This window comes from Propithecus coquereli, unplaced genomic scaffold, assembly GCF_000956105.1.
Source record: "Propithecus coquereli isolate 6110/MARCELLA unplaced genomic scaffold, Pcoq_1.0 Scaffold56, whole genome shotgun sequence".
Lineage (NCBI taxonomy): Eukaryota > Metazoa > Chordata > Mammalia > Primates > Indriidae > Propithecus > Propithecus coquereli.
Genome location: NW_012151507.1, coordinates 4,987,521 through 5,015,319, shown reverse-complemented (window position 1 = coordinate 5,015,319; position 27,799 = coordinate 4,987,521). Strand labels below are relative to the sequence as shown.

The following is a 27,799-nucleotide window of genomic DNA, read 5'->3' as shown; positions in this document are numbered from 1 at the left end:
GACCCAAAATTATCTCACCACACTGGAATCGTCAGTCAAATTTAAGAGATTTACTATGATAATACATGTAAAGTCCTACTCTTAATGCTAGTAGACGATACAGGCAAAGCACAAAAAAGAATAATGATTTGGCAGTTATGATGGACAGCAAGTTCACTATAAACCAATAATAAAATATCCCTGCCCCCAAATGTGATCTAAAACGTCATTAATTGCAGGGTGATGTCTAGACCCGGAGGGGCAATTGAGCTATGTGCTGGGTTGAGCCCTCGTGTATTGCATGCAGTACGCTTCATGCTTCAGCATGTCATGCTAAACAGCTTTCCCAACCAACTAGAGTATATGAAAAAGGACAATGACCACAACAGTAAGGAGACTAAATCCCACATCTCATATCTTCCGAAACCAAATTAAAACAAAAGCAAAACAGGAATTCTATGCTTTTTATTCTGAAGACATTTCTTTTAAAGCTAAACCTTCTTGGCATCATTTCTGGCTACTAGCAAATCCTTAAGTTAAAATTTTTTAAATAGAGTAAGAAAAATGAGGATGCAGTACGATATTTTAAATAAAAATAAAGAACTGAGCATAGGACATGCTGAATTCTTCCCTAAGTTCTCATCTGTTTAAAGCTCAGATACCTGGTAGCATGGAAGGTGCAAGATGACTTGCCTAAACCTCTAAACCATAAATATAATTATCATAATTGAAGGTGTGCATATGGCATTTAATTACTAAGAAAAAAAATAACAGCCAAGTTTGTGATCTGTAGATGATAGCAAATATCACATTCGGCTAGCGTATGACATTTGAAAGAAATAAATCTGCAGGAACTAGATATGAGCATAAGGTCATAAATATGTTAGTCCTCTAGATACCTTCATTTAATACAAACTACATAAGCAGAATTCTCTTGTATGATAATTTTTATTTAGCCAGAATTTTAGTATTTTAAAGCTTTGAAGTCCTTCCCTCCAAAAAAGGACTATCATGGAAATGTCTAGAATCATCACCCATTTCTTACCAAAAGCCATGACATAATAACTAACTTTGAATTGACAGATCAAAACAATGTAAAAAGGAAAGTGCTTTATTCATAGATTGGCAGTAAATCCCATGTTTTAATTAGGAGAAATATACATTACGGCTCCCTAAAAAGAATCATTATTTTAAAACATAGAGGTATTACTTGTTCTAATCATAGAAAGTCCTTTCTGCTTTCTACAACAGCAAAGAAGCAACTGCATGTTATTTGTTGATTCACACGGCAAATAACTCTCTTAAAATAGTCAATAAATTTACCAGTCTATCCATTTAAATTCTATGTACTAAATTTCATGTCATTAAATGTTCCTGGAATACAAACTTGCACTGTGTTTGCACCCACCAAAGCTTAAACTGAGTAGGATCTCACAAGATCTCAGTAGGGATGGGAAGGAACCCGTTCATTCATGCAAGAAGCATTTGTACAAATGACCGTCATTTCCCAGGAGCTATCATGAGGCACTTGGAATACAAGTATAAATAAAGCAAGGCCTCTACCCTCAAGAATCTCACTGACTACTAGATAAAGCAACCAGATAAACACCTAAACACCAAGTGAGGACACAGTGTGCCCCTCACAGAAGCCTGTATAGGGTGCAATGGAGCACAAGGAAGCCCACAACCCACTAGGGGAAGGAGGATGTCAGAGAAGGCTTGAAGAAGAGGTAGAGCCAAGTTGCAGCTCCCTCCACAAGAGAACAGAAGTGCTTCGGGAAGAGAGGATGACAGAAGGAGCTCCGGACAGAAAGTTAAGCCTGAGAAATGCTGTGTTCATTACTGCTAAAATAAAGGGTTGACTGAAGAGCATAGAAGAAAATGAGACTGGAAAGATGGAACCAAGCCCTAATGGCTTTGGGAAGAAATATTAACTTCTAGGAACCTAAATGATCCTAAATCATCCATTTATATTTTATGTAAAGCAGTTGGGCCCTGTCCTTGTCAACACCTATTTCACTTTAGCCTACATTGCTTTAAGTTCTTCTAGATAGGATTCTTTAACTATATTCTTAAAACATGAGATTTCCCCACTCAGAAACCTACAATGGCTTTCTGTCTTTCACCAGAAAATGCTAAACTCCTCGATCAAGTTTGCGATGTTCTCTCTAACCTCTCCCTGTACCAAGTCAGCCCCATCACCAGTATGGAAGGAGAGATCTGTTCACTGTCTCCTGCATATTCCACCTTCAGACCTAACTTTAATCCTGTCTCTCTACATACAATGTCACCCAGCTACCTAAAATATATATCAGATCAGGGCCTCCAATGCACCTGCTCTAACTACTCAAACCCACTTTGATCTCTCCTTCCCTTGATTTCCTTTCATACTGAGAGCCATGACCCAGTGCAGTTTATCACTGAATTCTCACTTCTGCCTCATCTCTCCAATCAACAAAGCCATCTATCCCTAGCGCCAGGGATATGGCTTTTGCTTCAACCACATGTCCCAACAGGCCTGGCACAGTAATGGGCAAGATACCAGAAGTACACGGTGATGTATCAAATAAACAAATAGTTTTGATTGACATCTGGAGCAGAGAACACAGTTTTTAATTTTTTAAAAAAGTAGAGCTGGGTGTAGTGGCGCACACCTGTAGTCCCAGCTACTCAGGAGGCTGAGGCAGGAGGATCACTTGAGCCCAGGAGTTTGAAACCAGTCTGAACAACAGAGCAACACCCTGTCTCAAAAAAACAATACTATGAAAACATTTCTTCCTGTATGCTAACTTTTAGAGGATATCAAATTTTTAATTATTTTAAAGTCATCTTTCCAGTTGGGTCCCACTGCCTTACCACCCAAGCCATCCCTACATTGCACACGTAACCTACGTATGGGATAGAGGAGACCCCTTCTGAGTGAAGAGTGCACCATCTAGCAAGGAAAGAGTTGGAGCATCCTTTGGGAAACTACTGCCTAGGGATTTGAAATGTCAAATTATAGTGCTTTGTTCAGGACATCATTAGTTATATGTCAACGAAGGGAAAACTAAAGACCAACTACGCAATGTGTTGGCCAAGGTCACACAACAAATCAACAGTACCCTTTACTCATAGTGCTGCTTTGCTGCCTGAGCTGAAAATCTGCCTCATCACAAATCCAGTTATTCAGAAATATATTTCTTCACGAATAAATTAAAACTTTGGAGAATGAGAATGCTTTTGCCAAACATAAGCATAGTTAGGGAACAGAAAGGCAAGTATGACAAATATTTCATGTAAAATATTTCAAAGTTTGGCTTTTATTTCAATATTTTGCCACTTGATAACCAGGTAGGTACCAAGTTCTACGTTGATCAAAAGAGCTAAGTATATGAATTCAGCAATGTCTTCTTGCCTTGAGATCAAAATGTGAGTTTTATCAAAGTAATCATCATGTTTTAAGGTAAAGAACAAGAGGGAACATCAATCACTGGGATCAGTAGAACTGATAAAGCAACCACCAAGTTTTACTATTTGAACTAAGGACTCAATAATATGGGAGTAGTAGGGTTTACAATATCTTAAAGAGAATTTAACCTTAAGAAAATGTGTATGTGAGTCACATTGTGTTTATCACCTAATGTCTTTGGGAAACCCAGAGTACAGAAATCAAAGCATAACTTGATGACATGGCACACTCTTCTTTCCCCACCCAAATAATAACAATAATAATAATAATAAGCAGGAGAAGTTTCTGCATATGACTAAGCTACACATTCAGAGCAATAAGGTAGATGGACACATGATATTTTAATAGCTGTATTAAGGTATAACTGATATATAATAAATTGCACATATTTAATGTGAATAATTTGATAAGTATATACATGTATATCCCTGTGAAACAATCACCAAAATCAAGTTAAAGAACATATTCATCACCCTCAAAAGTTTCCTCCTGCCCCTTAGCAATCCCTTCCTCCCTGTAAAACCATTCATGGGCTTTCTGTCACTATAGATTAGTTTACACTGCCTAGAATTTTATAGAAATGCAGATGCTCCTTGACTTACTATGGGGTCATGTCTCAATAAACCCATTATAAGTTGACAATGTTGTAAGTCAAAATGCATTTAATCCACTTAGCCTACTGAACATCATAGCTTCGCCTAGCCTACCTTAAATGTGCTCAGAACAGCCTAAAGCTGGGCAAAATAATCTGGCAACACAGTACATTGTGGAGTATTGATTATTTACTCTTGCGATCACAGGGCTGACTGGGAGCTGTGGCTCACTGCTCCTGCCCAACATTGCGAGAGAGTATGCTACCGCATATCACTAGCCCAGGAAAAGATCAAAATTCAAAAGTCGAGGTATGGTTTCTACTGAATACGTATCAATTTTGCACCATCATAAAGTCAAAAAATATTTAAGTCAAATAATTTTAAGTCAGGGATCATCTGTAGGATTATATGATATGTACTATTTTTTGTCTGGCTTCTTTGCATGATTTATGTTGAAAGTCATCTAAGTCATTGAGTCTATCATTCCTTTTTATTGCTGAGTTGTATTTCATTGCATGGATGTTCCACAATCTGCTTACCCACCCACCTGCTGAGCATCACTTGGGTTGTTTCCAGTTTCTGGCTATTTGTGTACAAGTCTTTGTGAGGACAAATGCATCAATTTCTCTTGGGTAAATACTGTACCAAGAAATGGATTGGCTGGACCACAGGGTAGATGTTACATTTAACTTTTTAAGAAAGTGCCAAACTGTTTTCCAAAGCGTTACACCATTTTACCTTTGACACCAACAGCGTCAGAGGGTTCTAGTCCCTCCACACCATAGGCAACACTCCGTATGGTCAATCTTTTTAATTTTAGACATTTTAGTAGGTGTACAATGGTATGTGATTGTGGTTTTAATTTTCACTTCCCTAGTGACTAATGATGTTAAGCATCTTCTTGCATGTTTATCTGCCATCCCCCCTTATGCCTGCACTGGCAGCTCTGCTCTCCCTTGGTGGGAGATGGATCCCTGGCCCTGGAGGGAGAGCCCAGGTCTAACATTTCCACTCATACATTGAGCTAAGACTAGAAGTAGGTGTTTGTGGGGTAATATGTCTTCATTACTGCATAAGTTAGTAATATTTTATTTACAAAATTTAAAATATACTCTACAATTTCTCATATAAAAACATTTTATGATTAGGGAAGCTATTTATTTCATGAAATCAGTAAATTCCTGAGATTTCCCTATAATTAAAAAAAATGATCTTGTTTTTCAGTAACTTTGATGTTTTTCTCTTTTGAAAAATCATAACAAACAAGAACATCCTCCTTGATATAAAAATCAGATAAAATCTGAGGCACTTCCTAACCAATACACCTAAACAAATTACATAGTTGAGGAAGTCGCATAACGCTGCATTTTTTTCAAAACTCTTGAGTGCCTCAATAGTAGGAAGTAGAATAGCTTTCATAATTTAGTTGTAGTTTACAAATCTTGACCTTAGTACTTCCTCTATCTGGATTCTGTTCTAACCACTGGAGTCATTTAGTGTTTTGGTCAGATTACCATTGGGGAATTTGGCTCCTTCAGGAAACCAGCCGGTTGGAGGAAGTCTGTTAACAGGGGTTCCAGCAGAACCAGCAACGTGTAGGAGTTGTTTTCCTTGGCAGCACTTCTTTCAGTTACCCGAGTTATCAGTGAACAGCTGCCATCCCCTTTCTCTCTAAAGTGGTGAGATCAATGAGAAGCTCATTCAGATGGAAGCTGATCTATATAATGTGGGCATTTTCACCTTGGCACTGGTCATTTGACAGTCTATCATATCACCCTTTCCTTCTCAGGCACCCAGAACCCTAAAAAATAAAAATGGCAGTTCAACTTAGGCACTCTAAATAAAGAAATGTCCAAATTCTTCTTTTTTTTCTTTTTTTTGAAACAAGGTCTCACTCTGTTGCCCAGGCAGGAGTGCAGTGGCACGATCATAGCTCACTGCATCCTCAAACTCCTGGGCTCCAACAATCCTCCCACCTCGGCCTCCTGAAGAGCTGGGACTACAGGTGTGTGCTACCACACCCAGCTAATTATTTTATCTTTTGTAGAGATGGGCTTTCGCTATGTTGCCCAGGCTGAACTTGAACTCCTGGCCTCAAGCGACCGTCCTGCCTCGGCCTCCCAAAGTAAGAAATAGAATTCTTAACCTGGCTCAATCTTAAAACATCTAATTATTAACTCCTCCTATTTTCCTTATCCATTATACATTAGTACCTTGATTAAAAATTTAGTGAGTCTGCTGAAATTGTCAGGTCTTAAGCAATTTACCAATAAAAATTTGCATTTGCATAATGCATTAACACTTTTCCAAGTGCTTTCAAATATGTTATTTTATTTCTCTAAAATGTTGTATTTGTCTCATCAGCTGTCAAACAGATGGGACTGCTGTCTGTTCTCTACAAGCAGAGTGCTTCAAAGAATAGAAATAATGTATAAAGCACTCTGAACTTACTGCAGATGGAATTACCTTAAGGTGCTAACCTTGGGTAGAAGCAGAGTTGTAGCCATCCTGGTGGTGTGATTTTAAGAGTTTGAAAAAGCCCCCACAGATTCAAAACAAACAACGGTCAGAAAAGCAAAATCAAAAAACCCTCCCCTTCCCAGCAGAAAATTCTTAATCTCTATAACATGTAAGGCTTCTCATCTTTTTCTGCTAAAATGCAAAGACCTTCAGGATATTCAACACTTTAAACTGTATCAGTTACTTGTATCTGAATGTAAATGAACTTATCAGATGCTCTTGGAAAGGCTTTCAAGGTGCGAGAGGATATAAAAACCCAGGCACCTGGGGGAGATGAGATGCGTAAGGAATAAAAATGAATACAGAAATGGTGGGGTGGGGCCAAAGGAAACAAATTTAATTTGCTTAATTGCTTTGTTATCCTAGAGAAATCCTGACATTCAAATAAACAGAAGTTTCTCTTATTATAATAATACATCTAAACTTATTTATTAACTCTTAAAAGCAAGTTCAAATAAAAGAACTCCAGTACTTGCTGAGAAAGACCAATTTTTCTCAACCTATTATGATGAAATTAAAAACATTTCAACTAGACTTGGATGGTGCAAAGGCAATATATGTAACCAAAGTGTTTGTACCCCCATAATATTCTGAAATTAAAAACAAAACATTTCAACTATGAGTAATATTTTCTTAAAATATCTAAGCCCAGTCATATTAGAAGCCTTGGTAGACAATGCACACACCCTTCCCCAACATACATATACACAAAACCTGCTGTAAGAAGTTTACCTATGGACAGCAGATACACACACACACACACACACACACACACACACACACATACATACACACAAAAGTCCTATTGATTACAACTCTTTTGAAACTGGGAATAAGGCTGGAGACATAAAGAGAAGAAAGGAAGCCTCAGTCCCAATGCAACCCCCGATCCAGAGGAACCACAAATCCCGCCTGCTTACACCACGCTGCCATCAGAGCAACAGCTACCTGCTCCTGTTCCTCTTGTCTCACTCTGACAGCTGCCACTGCGAGGAAATCCCGCCTCTGCACCAACTGAAATGGCCATGCACTGGATAGTCTACTGCACAGACCTGGGCATATTCAAGCACACACTTACCATAAGTTCACAACTACCTTATCATCTAACCAACAGCAAGCAAGCAGAGAAAGGATGGCTATCAATCACCATTAGCTTAGCACAGCTCCCACTGCTAACTACCACACCACACGGACATTGTCCCCAAAACTATCCTGTCTCCCATTGGTTCTCTCAAAGGCCCCTTGATCTTCCCAAATTGTCATTTGTTTTCCCATAAGTGCCCTTCTCCCCCTTCCCTTTCCCTATTAAGATGGTATATAAGTCCTAAATTCCAACCACCCCTTTGAGTCACATTTTTCTGCGAACGTCCATACATACATGAATAAAAATCTGTTTTTTCTCTTGCTAATCTGTCTTTTGTCAGTTTAATTTTCAGGCCCCAGATCACTGAACTAAGGAGAGTAGAGGAAAAGTTTGTCCTCCCCAACAACTGCTTCCCAACAATATGGTCTTTGCAAAGCACAAAGAAATCTTCTTAAAACGTAAATCAGAATATGTTGGTCCTTGTCTTAAAACTCTTGAGAGATTTCCACTGTCACTGAAATAAGATTCCAACTGCAAATCCTGCACGATCTTCCCCTGCCTTTCTCTGCAGCCGCATGAGGCACCGCACTCCTTCATTCTCGCTGTGAACCAGCCGTGTTGGTCTTGAGGGTCCGGCAGCACGCTGAACTCTGTCTTACCTTGGGCCCCCTGTGCTAGCCAGTTCCTCCTGTTTAGAACGTCCTTCCCCACTCTCTCCACATATCGCTCCTTCTAACCCTTAGGATCTCACCTGAAATGCCACCTCCTCAGAGAGGAATTTCGATCACTCCATATGATGTAGGTTATCCACCATCCCACCACCAAACCCCATTGTTTCCAAATTTAGCCTCTTGTTTCAGAGCAAGATGAAAATGAAAATAATTTTAGAGAAACACTTTTCAGTAACTTTCTAACCGTTAGTTAAAAAAAAAAAAACAAAACAACCTCTTAGACTATCAACTCAACCTCTATTAGTTCATCCTCTGCTTCCACTGTCAACCTCCTCTCTTTCCCCCATTTCCCCACTGTTGGATGAAGACATATGATAGATTTTTTTTTAATTTTGAAATATCCTCTCATAATTACTTATTAACCAAGATCTTTAAGAAATTGACTTCAATAATAACGTTTGAGTTGCAAAAATCCATTTTCTTTCTTTCTCTCTCTCTTCCTTCCTTCCTTCTTTTCTTTCCTTTCTTTCTTTCTTTCGAAGACAACATCTCACTCTGTCACCCAGGCTGGAGTACAGTGGCACTATCATAGCTCAATGTGGCCTTGAACACCTGGGCTCAAGCAATCCTCCTGTCTTAGCCTCCCAAGTAGCTGGGACTACAGGTGTGCACTACCACACTTGGCTAATTATTCTTATTTTTATTTTTGTAGAGACGGGGTCTCACTATCTTGCCCAGGCTGGGATTATAGGTATGAGCTACCGTGCCCAGCCCGAAAATCCATTTTCTGAAATTCTTCTTTATGAAACATTTGAATTTGTCATCTTATCAGATTCAATGTTTTTTCTGATGGTTAATTCTTCTGTTTCTTAACTCTTTACTATCCATACAATAGTCTCTTACTTAAATGAAACCCTATGAACCAAAAAATGCTAACAATCGAATGTTTTTCTAATTTTGTATCATCCTTTTTTTGGAAAAAAACATACAACGATGTACCATACTCTTATAGGAAATTTGAACTTTAATATAAACCCATACCAAGATAATCTATTTTCAATATTGTACAATAATAAGTGATTCTTGGACTAATATCCCTTAAGTACTATGAAATCCTATAGCATTTGCAAATTAACAAAATTTTAATTGTGTTTTAAATCAGAGGTTGGCAAACTATGGCCTCAGAGCCAAATCCAGCCTGACATCTGTTTTTGTACAGCCCCTAAACTAAGAATAGTTTTTGTTTTTTACATGGATGAAAAAAATGTTTAAAGGATAATATTTCTTAGCATGTGAAGATTGTATGAAATTCAAATTTCAGAGACCATCAAGTTTGCTGGAGCACAGCCATACCCATTTGTTTATGTATTGTCTGCGGCTGCTTTCATGGTACAACAGCAGATCTGAGGAGTTACAACAGAGACTGTGTGTCCTCCAGAGCCTAAAATATCTGGGCCTTTACAGAAAAAACTTGCTGACCCCTATTTTAAATAATTTTTTTCTTAAAATATACTTTATTGAATTTTATTCTTTGAAAATCAATAATACATTTATGGAATACATGATTATTCCCTTTTAGCCAAAATACTAATCAAGCAGGACACTCTAATCCTCAAACATTACATATAAACAAGAATGTCCTATGCTATAGGCCACACTGGTCTCCCTGCTTTTCCCCAGTAAGCCAGGCATACGCCCACCGTAGGCCTTTGCACTGGCTCTTGCTTCTGTCTGGAATGTTCTGCCTAAAGATTGCCACGTGGATCACCCTCTCAGCTCCACGAAGACTTTGTGACACTCAAAAACTGCATAAAACTACAACCCAGGACTCCCAATATCCTTACCTTGACCTGTCGTATTCCATAGCATTTAACACTGTCTAACATACTCTGTAATGTACTTACTTAGTTTTGTTTCTTGTGTGACTTGCCACATAAGGTGAGGTTGCCCACTGTGTTTATTATGTATCTGGTACATAGAAGTTCTCAATAAATATTTGTAGAATAAATGAATGAATGAAATTTTCAATTAACATCAAATATTTACCTATTATACCCCCTTGAAACTGATGCATCACATACGTTATTTTATTTCTTTGAGGTTGTATTGTTCAAACAAGCATATTAGCTTTGCATTTTGTTTCTTTCTTTACATAAGAGTTTGCTGTGTATCTCTACCACTTTCACTTGAGCAACTAATAACTAGGACTTAACATATGGTTCCTTGGAAGAGGCTTAGCTCTGTGCCAGCACCTTGGGGAACAGTAACTTGGATCCCACATCTGAGGTCCAGACTCCAAGCAGAAAAATATTCTCAAACGCCTTGCCCCGTGTAAAACAGAACAAAACAAAATCCAGCGAACAGCATTTAAAAACATTCTGGATCTAAGACATCAAATGTCTTTCCCAAACAGCTTACTCAATACCCAAGCCAACTTCGTAACACCTACTCTGTATTTGTCTTATAAATCCTTTACATGGCCATCCTCAATTCAAACATATGAATGAAAAACAAAAATATAGTTTTATAACAAAAACACAAAGAAATCATCCCCCAATATAAAGAAAAGCAAAAAAACAAAATTCAAACTACAGCAAATCATCCCTAATCATAAACCCTCCTTTATGCAAAAACGTGCATGCTTTTCTTTAACTACAGAAACTCGGTTTTATCATATGTATATTACAAGTCACTGCTGTTCGGGATACTTAGAAAAAGACAGCACTGACATAGAAATAGAGAATGTGTGTGGGCTGGTTAGGGATTCATTCAGGAAAATCATTTTCCTTCCTAATTAGCGTGTGGGTGAAACAAAGACGGCATCAAGTGTGGATGCTACTGACAAGGATGTCAAGCTTCACATGCCTGGTCTCTGCCCTTGAGGAGCAGACACCCCGGTAGGATGAACACAGATACCCCAGTTAATGACGCACCCGGATGCACTCCACGATAGACATCTAGACATCTAAGTGCCGGGCTGGGGCAGCACAGAGGGAGGAGGGCTGACTTTTCCCGAGGGGGATGTTCTCCAGGCCCGACCTCTAAACACTCACCTCCGTCACTCTTGCTCACTCTGCGGCTGCAGTATGTACACCTTTCTCAGTCAGATAATTTCTTCTGATCACTCCTGTGACTTTTACCCTCTGCTATTACAGCATCCAGGAGGTATTTAAGAGTGTGGCTAACCCTGTTAGTGGTTATACTGTAGTGTCCAACAGGTTAGAATAAATACCTAAGCCAACTTTGCTAAATCTACTCTGTATTTGTCTTGTAAATCTTTGTTTTCTTTATTTTTTTTTTTTCTTTTTGAGACAGGGTCTTGCTCTGTCTCACAGGCAATACAACATCTGTTGCAGTGGCGTCATCATAGCTCACAGCAACTTCAAACTCTTCGATTCAAGCGATCCTCCTGCCTCAGCCTCCAGAGTAGCTAGGACTACATGCACGTACCCCCACACTCAGCTAATTTTTCTATTTTTTTGTAGAGATGGAGTCTAGCTCTTGCTCAGGCTGGTCTCGAACTCCTGGCCTCAAGCAATCATCCCACCTCGCCCTCCCAAAGTGCTAGGATTACAGGCATGAGCCACAGTACCCAGCCTGTCTTGTAATCTTTTACCTAGCCATACTCAATGCAAACATATGTTCACCTGTTGGACACTATAGCATAACCCTTTTAGCGTAGGGACTGTGTCTTACGTAGATCTTTGTATATCCCTCAGAAACCTAAAAAAAAAATAGCTTTCACATGAGGAAAGGTGATCAATAAACATTTGTTAAGTGTTCTTTATGCATTTATTTTTATGGATACCCAACTTTAACAATTGCAATAGCGCAGACACAAAACAATTAAAAAGATGTATTTAAGGGCAAACAGCAATTTAGATGGTAATAAACAATTTAGACAACTTTTCAAGATTATACCTACATTGTAAATCAGAATAGACCTGTATCATATTTCAATATATTTATGTTCATTCTGAATTGTGCACTAGTACATGATCAATGACAAGTCTCCATAGTGTCTAATATGAGTATTGGGAGACATGCACATCGCAAAATGAAAATGTTAAAATAGAACAATGAAGAAGAATTAGATATACACATGTCAAGAAAAAAGGGTTTTGATGGTGCATGAGAGCAGTAAGGGTAAATAAATCCACATTTAAAATGGAAATTGCAGTTGTTGTGCCTCAGATTAAAGACCTTCCCAAGGGGCCGGGTGCGGTGGCTCATGCCTGTAATCCTAGCTCTCTGGAGGCCGAGGCGGGCGGATCGTTTGAGCTCAGGAGTTCGAAACCAGCCTGAACAAGAGCGAGACCCCGCCTCTACTAAAATTAGAAAGAAATTAATCGGACAACTAAAAATATATAGAAAAAATTAGCCGGGCATGGTGGCGCATGCCTGTAGTCCCAGCTACTCGGGAGGCTGAGGCAGGAGGATTGCTTGAGCCCAGGAGTTTGAGGTTGCTGTGAGCTAGGATGACGCCACGGCACTCTAGCCCGGGCAACACAGTGAGACTCTGTCTCAAAAAAAAAAAAAAGACCTTCCCAAGGACGAAGGCTCTCAAATTGCTCTCAACATGCCTTACAGAGGTTCTTCCTGTTTTTATAATGCTTGTAAAGTATTGTATAACCCCAAATTCCTATATAATGGAACAGTAAAAACTGAAGTGAGAGAGACAATTCCATCCAGTGTGTTAATGATGCAGAGGTTAAAACAAATCAGGTCTCTTTAAATGTTACCCAAAATGAAAGCAACAGGAAAACAATTGAAACATGGTCCACAGGACACAAATTGGCAACTTCTCTGCTGTGTGACACACTGCAGGCATTCAAAAATCTATTTAATGAGCAGATGAATGAATGAATGCAAAAATACAAAGATAAAAATTTACAAAATAAATACGCTTTGGGAAAATAATGAGAAAAAATGCCACCAGGCTTGCAGAGACTGTTAATACTAAACTAACACAATTACTTAGAAAGTACTTAATGTGAATTTGGTTAACTCTGAAAAATAAACACCTGCTATTGGTATAAAACCATCTTATAAATCAGCAGAGTAACTCAATTATGGTCTATTCTCATACTGTTCAGATACCCTAACAACCAGCTTCTTAAACTTACTGGCCATATCATTCAACAGTAGATGAAATAACCCATCCTGTCCTGCTGGCCAAGTGACTACTGCTCAAGATCTTACGGGTAGGAAGACAGGCTATGGCAGGAAGGATAAAGCATGTCCCCCCTACCACCCCACCTCCACCCCCCACTCAAGAAAGAGAAGGCAGAGAAAATGCATTCCAGACTACTCCAACTCATCTAGCAAATGCAAATACAGGGACATCTATGATCTATGATTTATGTTATTAGAGGTCCAAGGGGAAACAATGAGAGCGGGAAGGGGTAGGTAAGTAATAATTATTAGTTGACTATAGAGATAAGCATGATGTAAAACAAGTCTATTCTTTTTTCTCACTATAAAAAAAAAAAACACCTCTTCCTCTCAGATGTAAACAGGTATTAACAACTTTACAGCGTATCTTTTAGTGCTCCTCAATAGTAACTATTTCAAGACAACCCATTTTTGTTTGTTTAGAGATAGCGTCTCACTGTGTTGCCCAGGCTGGGGTGCGGGGGCGATTCTCAGGCACAATCATAGCACACTGTGGCCTGGATCTCCTGGGCTCAAGTGACCCTCCTGCCTCAGTCCCCCAGGTAGCTGGGACTACAGGCGTGTGCCACCACACCCAGCTTAAGACAACTCATTTTTCAAAGATGGGATTGGGGAAGGGGATAGAAAGAAAGAGAAGTCCTGAAACTAAGGATCTAGTTACCTCTCTTTCATCCAACCTCTTTAAACAGACATAATTCTGGAGTAGATGTTACATGGACCAAAGAAGACTGAGACCAGAGAATTATAATTTTTGGTTCAGAAACATGAGGCAGCTACAGACTTTCTCCTAAAACAGAATACAGACAAACAGACCTAAAATATGACAAATTATCACCAACTCAAAAGTCACCTTAACCTCATAATCACAAGTGGTAGTTCTAATGAAATATATTGTTTCCTCATTTACTTTGAGGAGAAATATAATACCTTTGGTTTAGTCATTTCCCTCCTAAACAGAAATGTATGTGGTGTTAAAAGGCAGTCATCTAACTGTGAAGAAATAAAATTTGGGTCAGTTTACTTAAAACAGCTCCTTAACTTTTCCCAAAATTTTGAGAGTTGAGTGAAAATTGCTCTCAGCTTTATATTAGAAGGTAGATAACTGAGCTACTGGAAATTTTAAGTCTATTAATAAATGTGTGGTCAATGTTTAAGCCAAGGAAAAAAGGGTAATGAAAGAAAATGGGTAAAAATAGCAGTTTGAAAGTACTATCAGGAAAATTAAAAGAAAAAGATAAAAGAAATGAATATAACTAGTAATTCACAGCGGGATCTCAATAACCAAGCTTAAAATAAAGACAAATTGAATTTCTTAAGTCATGCAAATATTAAAAGAGCAGTGACCTGGAAAACACAATCAAATCAGATTTAAAGTATGTCTGAATGAAAGTCCCAGATAGCACTGATTATCCTTTTTTTCCCCAAAAAACAAGGTTTATAAGATTTCAGAAAGAAAACCATGTGACCTCTCAATGAAATAGGTTATAAATGTGAGAAGTTTGGACAACGTCCTACCTTAATACATCTATGTAGCATCTGCATTTCTATCCAATGAATAAGCATTTTTTTCCACCGAGGACCTTTTAAGTTTCATTTATTAATAACATTGCATCTAATAACCAAGGAAAAATAACCCAAAGTACCTGCCAGAAAGATTAATACCTTTGATCTGTTCTATGTCAGTGATCCTCAAACTTTCTGGAAAAGTCAACACTCCCATTATCCACCTTGCCCACCAAATATATTCTAATTTATTTTTGATAGTTCCGTTTTCCAGAATTAAAATTATGTGCTTGATAACTGTGTGACATTCCCTGGGGTCAAAGGAAATTTCTTGACTTATCAGAAATCAAGGAGAAGGAGCCCAGCTCCCAGGGACAGAGGATAAGCACAACTCCTTGCTATAGATGTTTCAGTGGGATGTTTATGCCTAGAAGGCGGGTTGGTTATGTAGCAACAAAACTTGATGTTTAGAATCTCAACCTCTGATAGCCTACAAAGATCCTCACGTTCTTGCAACGCCGGGGTCAGGGGTGCTGATGTCTGAGCTAGATGCCCCGGCAGCAGGAGAACACGGTTCAACACCGAATGGGCGCCTGGCATGTCCAAAGCGCAGTACTTAGACTTCTACACAGACTCCATGACCAGACGTTTAGACAATTATAAAAAGAATGATAGGTCATTTCCCCCCACCCTAAAAAAAGATTCTATTAAAAGGAAGAAGAAAAAGAAAAGATGACAACAGTGAGAGAATTAGATAAAACTGCTAGGAGTGTTTCTCAAAATATGATTCAAAAACCAACAGCTATAGGAGCACCTGGCAGAAGTCCTTTAAAATGCATATCTCGTGCTCGCTTCGGCAGCACATATACTAAGATTGGAACGATACAGAGAAGATTAGCATGGCCCCTGCGCAAGGATGACATGCAAATTCATGAAGCGTTCCATATTTTTTCGCTGATCAACATTTAAGTGCACATATAAGAATAACATGTATTAGATGTTGGGTGGGGGGAGGCAGAGGGGGTAGGAGGGGACGGGCATATGCACAATGAGTGAGATGCGCACCTCCGGGGGAATGGACACACTTGAAGCTCGGACTTGGGGGGCAGGGAGGGTAAGGGCATCATACGTAACCTAATCATCTGTACCCCCATAACATGCTGAAATAAAAATAAATAAATAAATAAAATAAAATGCATATCCCTGGGCCCTATCCCAGACCTACCAGATTAAAACCTCTGAGGGCGATGCCCAGGAATCCGCATCTTTCAGATGCCCCCCAGTGCATCTTACACACATTAAAATTTAGGAATAACTATATTCAAGGGACTTTGAAAAATGAGCCTGTAACCTGCACTTTATATGGAAGGTAATAGAGAATTAGCACTGAAGCAGGACAAGGTCAGGCTGCAAGTTAAGAAAGAATGTTTTCAGAAGCACATTTATTTTTACCATGAGGTTAATTTGTCATAATGAAAAGAGAACGAACATTTAATCCTCTGCAAAAGCAGACTATCTTTCTCTAAAATACCTATTTTAATTAAATTCAGATATTTAAATGTAAAATAAGATATGTAGTTCTAAAATGTTTTCGGTGTTGTTATTCAAAATAATATTTGAGTGTTTCCATTATGTATCAGTCTAATTTATGAAACTAGAAAACAAGTCCTGGTCATTGTACATAAATCAGGATTTAAAGCCTAACCACTAAAACCTACAAACTTCTTTAAAATATCTCATCTGTAAAAAGCTGACATTTTTCTCCAGAATTAATGATTCCCTATCGTAGTAGGAAGCAACCTCCTCAAATACTCTTAGGGTCAGTTCTGCCAAGACTCAACAGTGCTCCTAATGCTGGTGGAAGGCGAACCCCAGCATGGAGCCCTCTCCCAGAACACGGTCGGGCACCACCTTCGCAAGCCCTCCTGCTGCTGCTCAGACCTGCAGCCTGAACTGTGCATTTCCACATCACCTTGTTACCTACCTGCTGCCTCCAAACAAGTTTTCTGGTTTTTGTTACTGGGTATCCTTCTTTATTAAAATAATTATTTATAGCAACTCCAACCAAGGATCCAAAGTAGTGAATAGTAACAAGTTCTCTAATAAACTACAAGTCATACTCAATTTTTAAAATACCAACGCACTTTACATTGTGTGGTAGATGCAATATAAAGGAGGTAAATCAAATTTTCATGAATAATATATTTGACATCCACGAAAGGAAGAAGCAAGAAAAGCTTTCACAAAAGAATATTTCTGCCAGGCACAGTTGCTCACACCTGTAATCCTAGCACTTTGGGAGGCCAAGGCGGGAGGATTGCTTGAGGCCAGGAGTCGGAGACCAGCCTGAGCAAGAGCTAGACCTCGTCTCTACAAAAAAATAGAAAAATTAGCCTGGCATAGTGGTGTACACCTGTAGTCCTAGCTGCTGGGGAGACTGAGGCAGGAGGATCCCTTAAGCCCAGGAGTTTGAGGCTGCAGTAAACTGTGATGATACCACTGCACTCTAGCCTGAGTCACAGAGCGAGACCCTGTCTCAAAAAAAAAAAAAAAAACAGAATACTTCTGTAATTTAAAGTTACCCTTAACTTTTCTATTTTGTAATTTCTTATTTTTAATGTCTTCCTTTCTTATATTAATGTCCTTGAAAGCTGAGTAAACAATACAATAGCATTTAGAGAAATATTTTAACATAGAAAAATTCTCCGGGAGAAAAAACCATTTGTCCTTAACCATGACCTACAGGCTTCCCTATTGCAAATCCTTAACAGGACTAATCTTTAATGCAAAAGGGACTTAAATTCTGGTGTTGAAAAACTACCCTCTCCTTCAGGGAGCACATCAAATTCCAAATGGACCATTTTTTTTTTTTTTTGACAGAGTCCCACTCTGTCATTGTTGGTAGATTGCAGTGGCGTCATCTTAGCTCACTGCAAGCTCCAACTCCTGGGTTCAAGTGACCCTCCTGCCTCAGCTTACCGAGTAGATGGGACTACAGGTGCGCACCACAACGCCTGGCTAATTTTTCTATTTTTAGTATAGACAGGGTCTCACTCTTGCTCAGGCTGGCCTCAAACTCCTCAGCTCAAGTGATCCTCCCGCCTCAGCCTCCAGAGTGCTGGGATTACAGGTATGAGTCCCTGCCCCCAGCCTGTATCATTTCTTAAAGCACTGACACTTTAATATGTTAGAAGTGTTTGGTATCAAAAATATTACACTCAGATACATTTACTTTCTCAGTTTGACACATGATTTAACCAGTAAACAGTAAGATCAGGTGTTGAGAAGGAGGAAACCAGTGGTGTGCTGGTAAATTCTTAACAACTGGCTCCTTACGGGGAAACAGCTTTGATTTGTAGCATTTGCCAATTTTCGTAGTGTAAGCGCTCCGACCATGACCAGTTTCCAGCTACCATCATGATGTCACTGAATACAGAGAAGGGAAGAGAGGTGCACTACCGGATCTTGGAAGCTGGCATAAGCCAGCTCTAGCACAGCACTGAAGGAAGAAGCCACAACCCACTGAAAACTGTCCCATTGTCTTACGAAGACTCTCTCCCTGCCCCCTTGCTCTTGACGCTGCAGTCTTCCCCCAGCACCTCATCAATGCTTTGTCCAGCTCTTGTCCTTCCAAGCCACACCTTCAGAAATGCCCCTCTCGGAAACCGAATTACATGGCTCTATCTCTTAAAATTTTTACCTTTATTAATAAAAGAGAAGCAGTGATTTTCCTCACCTTCCTCACCATATCGTGTGATTTCTTGGAATGTTCTTCTATGCTAAGTAGTAAATGTCCTACAACAAATTATATTAAATAAGGCTTAGGGCCTCTAATTTTTTTGGCTTGGTTTAGCAACTAATATAGCAGTAGGTAGGGACAAGCAGTTAAATCTTACTAAATGGGCATTGTTTTAGAAATTAGACAGCAATTATGAATTAATCAAATAATTTCTACATTTACCATTCACATATTCATGCTCCTTTACATAAAAAATACCCTATAAAAATATGCAGTATGTTCTTCAAATATAAAAGCAAGTCAGAGTTTCCTCTTTTAAAAATGCAATATTAACAGTATCATACAGAAACTAGTAACAATCCCCACTCCTGCCAACAGTGTGGCTTTGGATAAATTGCTCAACCGTGCTGTGTCTCTTTTTCTAAAATGGGAACCATAAACCTATCTCAGAAGGTTTTCATAAGGATTAAATAAAAATATTATTAGAATGTGCAGTGCTGGCTGGCCTGAGCGCCGTGGTGTTTACAACTGATTGATCACGACCAGTTACAGAGTCCTTTGTTCCTTCTCCACTCCCACTGCTCCACTTGACTAGCCTTAAAAAAATACTGCAGTGCTGATAATGCTGCTTATGCTCAAAAAATGGTAGCTACTAATTATTATAGTTTCTTACATAGTACCTGTCCTGGGCCTACCAGTCCCTTTATAAAAGCTTCTAGAGTTATATGGCAGGAAAATCACTGCATTAGAACACTCAGTATCCACATGGTTTGCGATGTTCCCTATGTGCTCTGACATCCCATGCCTCTGGACCCAAGTGCCACCACAGCCCCAAGTCTAACCTTGCTTAGGCTCTTACCGTCCATGGCTGCTACCTCTGAACTCCTGAGTCAAAGGCATAAAACCCTCTGTAAAAATCAAGGCTCGCAGCCCTCCTCAATCAGAAACAGAACTGAAATGTATCACTGGACTTTTAAGATTGTGAAAGCTGATAGAAGAAAGTCAAGAGAAACAGTTACTCTACTTAATGTATGCTGACTAGTATAGCTTTGATTCGATGTTTGGACAATGATAGAAGTATATATAGAGAATGAAATGTAAATAACCTAAATAAACTAACGGAACTTCAACAATACAACAAAAGAATAAGTTACTATAGTCAAGTGTACCTTAGGAATTCAAGGATGCTTAAATAAGAAATCTATGTACGTAAAGGGTGAACGACCGTATCAAAGAGTTTCTTAAATGATTATCTCAATAAATGCCAAAATGGCACTCAATAAAATTTCACATCTATTTATGCTTTAAAATCTTTTTAAAAATTAGGAACAAAACGGTTCCTTATCAGGACAAACAAACAATAAATAATATATGCATAGCTTAATACAAGAGGGATTTTCATCACAACTCGGACCGAAGCATGGTTCCGGAAGTCCTAGCCCACGTACTAAGATGTCTAAGACCAATAAGGGACATGACTAATGAAAATGAGAAGAGAAAATGATCCTTATCAGCAAACACCTGTCTCCTACTTCCTGGAGAAAATAAAGTGGTCAAATGAGGAATCTTGCTACTCTCTACCACTAAAAATACACATTAACCTGCAGCTTCCCCCGCATTTTCCTCTTTCCGTTTGATTGCAGTAGAAGAGTTATCCCTCCATCCTCCTTGTGTATACAGGAATGATCCTAATCCAGTCTCCAGTCCCTCAATCGCTCTATCCTTTCTTTCTTTTACATTCAGTGGCTCCTACTCTCAGGCTGTCATCCTCCCATCATGTTCCCTTTCAAGGTCCCTGGCCCACAAGACCCTCCCCAATGAGCTTTCTTACTGTTTCAGCAACAGTAGCTCTCCTTACCCCAACTTGTACAACCCTCCTCACTCACCCCACCTCCAGCCCTGCTGGCCTCCTTGTTAAACTTCAAACACATAAGTGGCCCTGTTTGCAACCTTCTAGCTTCCCTCTGTCTACACAAATACCAGCATGGCTTCAATGCTCACTTTCTTCATTACCCAATGTTCTGTATATTTGTTTTGTTTATTGTTGGTTTCTCCCCGACTAGGATGTAAGCCTCACGATGATGGTGATATTTGCCTGGCACATAGCAGTCATTCAATAAATACTCACTGAATGGATCAATCAAAAGGAAGACCTATTTATGAAACTGATCCCAGTTAAGATCTGAAGGCACGAGCAAACTGCAGCAACATTGGACACACACCCCAGCTTGCTTCTTCCTGCCATTTATTGATACTCCATCAACCTAAGCCTATGGTCACATGGGATTTTCCTATGAGCAAATTCACTTAGTATGACAAAAAATGAGCCCAGCTCTCAGCAGGCATCAGCTCGAGTAGAGTGCTATAACGCAAAAGCCCCATTTGAGGCATCTGAAAAATTGTAGAAACAGGACGGTTTTCCCTAAGGAAAGAATTTCTAGTCTACTTTGCATGAAAAGAGAGGTGAAGTGTGTGGTATGGTCGTCACTGATTAACAGGCGTAAAGAAAGAATGGTTAAGGACGTACAAGGCACAAAATGGTACACGGAAGAAGCATGTGTTATACCTCCTTGAAGGAGCTCACTATGTAAGACTATTTTTCCCATGTCTATTCTCACCAAAAGGTCCCCACTGCAAAGAAGCTTATTAATATTCTGGTCATAAGTTTCTTTCTTCAGCCATCTCAGTATTTGCATGATAAGTATTTTTTTTTTTAGGCTAGTCAAGCGAAGCATGATAAGTATTTATTGAATAAATTAAGAAACGCAGATGAAATAACTATGTAACTAAAATACCCAAGAGAATCAATTTAAAACATTTTAATCTGCCAAATATAGAATAAGATGGTTAATTAAAAATTAAAATTAAAAAAAGCGGCAGAATTTTACATAGATCAGCAATGAGGAGTTTGAAAATATAGTTTTAAAATAAACCGTTTAAACTATAAGAACAACAAAAAGTAAATATGAATACCCTAACTAGAAATTCATGGACACTATATAAAGACCATAAAAAATTTTACAAAGAAATAGAAAAAAAGATTTGAACAAATGAAAGTTATATAGTCCTTGGATTGGAAAAACAATTATGAATATTTTAAAGACATAAATTGTTCTCTAATGAATCTATAGGTTTAATATAATCCTAGTAGCAATAGTTTTGTCTCTATAAAATTTTTCTAGACTTTTCCACACAAACAGAATAGAATCCCTAAATAAAAATAAGTGATGGGGAGAAGACTGCAGCCCTGACAGATAAAATATTAAAGAAATTATGAACCCACAAAAGTAAAACACTTTGGAATTGTTACAAGAACACAGAAAGATATTCAGAAATAGATTGTGGTAGTTATAGGAATGCAATATAAGATAAAGGAGAATGAGAAAAAATTGTTTCAGCATACATGAAAACAAATTTGAGGTAAAGAACTAAAAGTTAAAATATGATAAAAGTATGAAAAGGAAGAATATTGTGCTAAATATTTACTTTTATTTAAATGTGCAGATTTCACAACCATAAAGAGTAAAACTTCTACATATTAAAAATGATATAACCAAAATATAAATCACCAGAACGATGGAGACTTTGTCCTAATTATTGCCATATCTTCAGGACCTAGAATAGTGACTGCTGCCTTTTAGATTTGCAAATAACTCACTTTTCTCAAATGACAGCACTTGAATCAGCACTTCCATGGACAGCACTTCCATTCTTTAGAATCAAACTTAGTACAGATTTTCCAACAATAAAAAATTAGTTAAAAATATCTACAATTTCTCCAAAGAATTCAGCTAGGATTCTGACAGGGATTGTATTTAATCTGTAGATCACTTTGGGGAGTATTGACATTGTTAAATCTTCCAATCAATGAAAATGGGATGTTTTTCCAAATATTTAGACCTTCTCCAATTTCTTTGAACAATGATTTATAGTTTTCAAAGTATGAATTTTACATTTCTTTCATTAAAGTTATTTCTAAGTAGTATATTCTTTTTTATGCTATTATAAATAGAATTGTTTTCTTAATTTCATTTTTGGATCATTCATTGCAAGTATATAGAAATACAACTGGTATTTGTGTATTGATCTTGTATCCTGCAACTTTGCTGAAATAATTTATTAGTTCTAATAGTTATTTAGTGGATTCCTTACAATCTTCTATATACATGATAATATCGTCTGCATATAGAAATAGTTGTACTTCTTCTTTTCCAATACGGAGGCCTTTTATTTCTTTCTTTTCCTCAATTGCCCTGGCTAGATCTCCAGTACAGTATTGAATAGAAGTGGCAAGAACAGACATATTTGTATTGCTCCTGATCTTAGAGGGAAAGCACCCAGTCCTTCACCACTAAGTATGATTTTAGCTATGTGTTTTTTGTAGATGCCTTTTATCACATTGAGGAAGTTCCCCTCTACATATTCCTAGTTTACTAGGAGTTTTTATCATGAGTAGGTATTGAATTTTGTCAAATCCTCTTTCTGAGTCTATTGAAATGATCCTCTAACTTTTTTCTTTCTATTGATATGATACATTACATTCAATGACATTCAGATGTTAAACCAGTTTTGCATTCCTGGGATAAAATAAGCTGATTCTAAACATAGAATTTCAAGGGACCCAGGAAAGCCAAAACAATCTTGAAAAAAAAATAACAAAGTAGAAGGACTCACAGTTCTCAAATTCAAAACTTATTACAAAGCAAGGGTAATTAAGAGAGTGTAATACTGGCACAAGGAATAGATGTATATGTCAGTTGAACAGAACTGAGAATCCAAAAATGAACCCATGTATTTATGGTGAACAGATTTTCGACAAAGGTGCCAAGATCATACAATGGGGAAAGAATAGTCTTTTCAACAAATGGCGCTGAGACTATTGGATATCCACATGCAGACCATAAAGTTGGACACTTACCTCATAAAAAAATTAACTGTAAATGGATCAAAGACCTAAATGTAAGAGCAAAACTATAAATCTCATAAAAGAAAACATAGAATAAACCTTTATAATTTTGGTTTGGGCAGAAGATCCTTAGATATAAACCAAAATCATGAGCAATGAAAGAAAAAGCAGATAAATTAGACTTCATCAAAATTCAGAACTTTCGTGTTTCAAAGGATGCCATCAAGAAAGTGAAAAGACAGATTACAGAACGGATAAAAAATTTGCAAATTATATCTAATATGAGTCTTGTATCTAGAATATATAAAGAACTCTTACAATGCAATAATAAAAATGCAAAGAACCCAATTTTAAAAAGGGCAAAGGAGATGAATGGACATTTATCAAAAAAAGTTATACAGATTATCATTATGCACATGAAAAGATGCTCAATATCATTAGTCATTAGGAAAATCCAAGTCAAAACTACAATGAAATACCACTTCATACCCATAAGTGTTGCGGAAGATGTAGAAATACCAGAACCTTCATACACTCCTGGTGGGAATGTAAAATGATGCAGCTACTTTGAAAAACAGTCTGTTAGTTCCTTAAACAATTAAACATAGAGCTACCATTTGGTCCAGCCATTACATTCTGGGGTATATTTCCAAGAGAAATAAAAACACATGTTCACACAGAAACATGTATGTGTATGAATGCTTATAGAAGAATGATTCATAATAACTAAAGAGTGGAAACAACCCAAATGCCCCTCAGTTGATGAATGGATAAGCAAAATGTGATCTATCCAGACAATGGAATATTATTGAGCCCTAAAAAGGAAAGAAGTTCTAATATTTGTTACGATATGAACGAACCTTGGGAATATTATGCTAAGAGAAAGAAGCCAATTACAAAAGACCATGTATTATATGATTCCATTCATATGAAATGTCCAGAATAGGGAACCCTGTAGAGACAGAAAGTAGGTCATTAGTGCCCAGAGATGGAGTGGTGGGGTGAAAGAAAGTAAGAGAGAAATCACACAGGGTTTCTTTTGGGAGTGAGGAAAAGTTCTAAAGCTGATCGTGAATAGACTAAATCTGTTGAATTGTAAACTTTAATTGGCTGAATTATATGGCATATATAACTATATCTCAAAGAAGCTGTTAAAAACATTTGCAATTTATGAGGCATGATTTTTATGAGTGCTTAAATCTAAAGCACTCAAAGAAATTGATAGGAAATATAGTAAAGTCCTCAAAAAGAAATGGGGAAAGGTAAAAACAGCCAATTCACAAGAGAAGAAACACAAATGGCAAATAAACATGGAAAAAAGTTCAATGTCACCAGCTGCTGAAATAAAATGAAAACAAAGCATCCTTTGCCTATCAAATTAGCATGGTGTTCAGGAGAAGAGCAAGCACAGCACATTAGATATAAATATAAATTAGATACACATGCACATACACACATACACACAGAGATTACATGGTTGTGGGATTTTGTGACTTAAAAAATCCCCAAGCACACACACACATACACACACACGTACACAGGAACGACATATACCAAAGGAGTATTAGTGGTTATGCTGTACTGTAAAATGATACAGATGGATTACAAGCAGCAAATATTATTTTCTAGGCATACAAAATAGTAGTTGTTAAAAAAAAAACACATGCAAATGAGATTTTCTAATGTAATCAAAAGAATTAAAAGAGCGATGAAGAAGGGAGCATTCTGGAGAGAAACGTAGGCAGCTGCCCACAGCAGAGTGATCACAAAAACGTTTCTGTTGGTACAACCCAACACCAAGGCATGGAGGCAACAGGTGCTGCGGGATGTGCTCACCCACGCAGTAAACACCTCATTCATTACCTGCTTTAGAAGTAACTAGCTGCAGCACAAGAGGTCGTCTTGTTACAATGCCCGACCCTCGAGGGAGAAAGTCCCTAAAAAAATAAGAAATAAAAGATTAAGGCATTCATCAGCTGCAAATTTATAAGGCAAGTTCCACAGTAATTCTCCTAATTCCCAACCTTTCAATGTATCTAAAGAATGCTACACTCATCTTATAAAAAAGCATTTGCAAAGTTTTAAAAAAAAAGAGTGAAGAGGGCATTATATTGAATATCGATGCATATGAATTATAATGACCTCACTGGAACACGTCATTCATTAATTTAGCTAGAATAAATAAAATCTGCATTAAGTTTCTGTGTATTATCAATTCATTTTGATGTTCAGTGAATCAGTATTAACAAAAACATATGATGCTGAAATTAATCCTCAAACTCTTTTTGATGATTAAGAAATTCAGTACTCTCTCTGGCCTTAAGATGAACATTACCACCATCAAATAAATACTGACCATTACTAGAGGCACATTAGATTGTATGTTCTAAATGTCCTGAAAATTTTCTCCAAAAAAAGGACATACAAAATGTGGAATAAAATAGAAGTAAATATTGTGTCTATAGAAATTAACAGCAGAAAAAATATTGCAGCTTGAGTTTTGTTTGTTCTTATTCCTGATAAATGGCGGTTTTGATAAATATATTTTTTTTGACTTATTTATTTATATACCGATCAATCTACCTCCAGGAAAGTACTATATAAAGTTACATCTGCACTGCCACATAAATTATTACTAATTCTGCAATGCCAAAGATACCATAAACATGCCAATATCATAGTTTTTAAATACATTTAGAATGCCTCACAACTTTTAGAAGAATCATCACGGAACTCCATTCAAAGTAAACTTTTCACTCAACATCAGTATTTCTCAAAAAGTGGTTCCAGGACCACCAGAAAGTGTTACGACTACAGATACCCAGGCCCCATCCTGAAGCTATAGATTCATAACACGCAGGGGAAGGTGTGTGGCATCTGTACTTTTCACAACCTCCCAGGGGATTCTGATGCTCACCAAAGTTTGAAAAACACTGCCCTCAAGTCAAGATGTGTTAGTCAACAATTCAGTGGGTGATAATGGTATGCAGCGTACTATGAGTTTTGCAAATTTGGCAGAACAGAGCTTCAACACAGATGGGATTTCAATGAACAGTAGCTTTTAAAATAGGCAAAGGCCAGTGAGAATACTCCAAAACCCAAATCTTTAGCTGCACCGATACTTTGGAATGGAGAGTCCCAGAGATAGAATTAAGCACTGGGTTAATGACTTTTCTCCTTAACTCCAAGGCTAATTAATGTTCATTTAGAATGTCACTGTATGTTACTACAATAGAGAACAGTGAAACTACAGATTTGTATTTGCTCTTTAAAATTAAACCTGAAATAAACGATATTATTTATTCATCAAAAACAATTCACCAAGAAACTAAGAAGTTCCAGGGAGATGCTGTGGACATGGATTCATTCTAGGTAGACAGCAAGAGTTTGGAATCTAACGGACACATAAAGACATGCGCACAGAAAACCATTAAAGAAGGGAACAGACAAACTACACTGGAGTTCAGAAAAGAGAGGGACCAATACTTTTCTCATGATGATATTTTTAATGTATCTAAATATATATAACTAAATACTCCCACTTTTAATGTTTTCCAGTTCTCCGATTATTCTATATTAGAATAATTGCTAGTTTGGATGGTTTCAATAATCATTTAAAATTTAATCAAAATGAGAAAAGCACCTACTATATGCCTAGAACCAAAAAGGAAAAAGTTAATTTGAAGATCAAAATGAGTGAAGGGAAAACAAAACAAAAGTCCACAGTAAAGAGATGGAGGGAATCTGAGCTGTGAGGACCATGAATGAGATTTTAGGATGTGTAGATGCCACAGAGAAATGATGAATGGCCATTTAACAAATCAATAAAATATTTTCTTTAAATAAACAAACAAAAAAAGAGGTAGAGAAGGAAGGACAGAGGGAAAAAAGAAGGAAGAAAAGAGGTCTAGTTACTTAATAACCTTCATGTTGGGACCTACCTGCTTTGACTCCTGCATGTAACCATACATTTATAATGTAGATTTATAACAATCCCTTTGAACAATGCGTTTGCTTTTATTGAAGCAAAATAGACTACTAAGTGAAGTATCCCAAGAATGGAAAAATAAGCGCCACATGTACTCACCAGCAAATTGGTTTCACTGATCAACACCTAAGTGCACATATAAGAATAACATTTATTGGGTGTCAGGCAGGTGGGAGGGGAGAGGAGGGGA

The 27,799-nt window shown here is 37.7% G+C and overlaps 1 protein-coding gene across 2 annotated transcripts in view; it reads right to left on the bottom strand.

Moving 5' to 3' along the window:
• Positions 1-27,799, bottom strand: part of DNM3 (dynamin 3) — a 607,030-nt gene that overhangs the window by 475,703 nt on the left and 103,528 nt on the right. For both annotated transcript variants that reach the window (XM_012657777.1, XM_012657778.1), the window contains exon 2: positions 25,485-25,558. In XM_012657777.1, the coding sequence (XP_012513231.1) occupies positions 25,485-25,558 (74 nt within the window). The remainder of the gene's footprint in view (positions 1-25,484; positions 25,559-27,799) is intronic.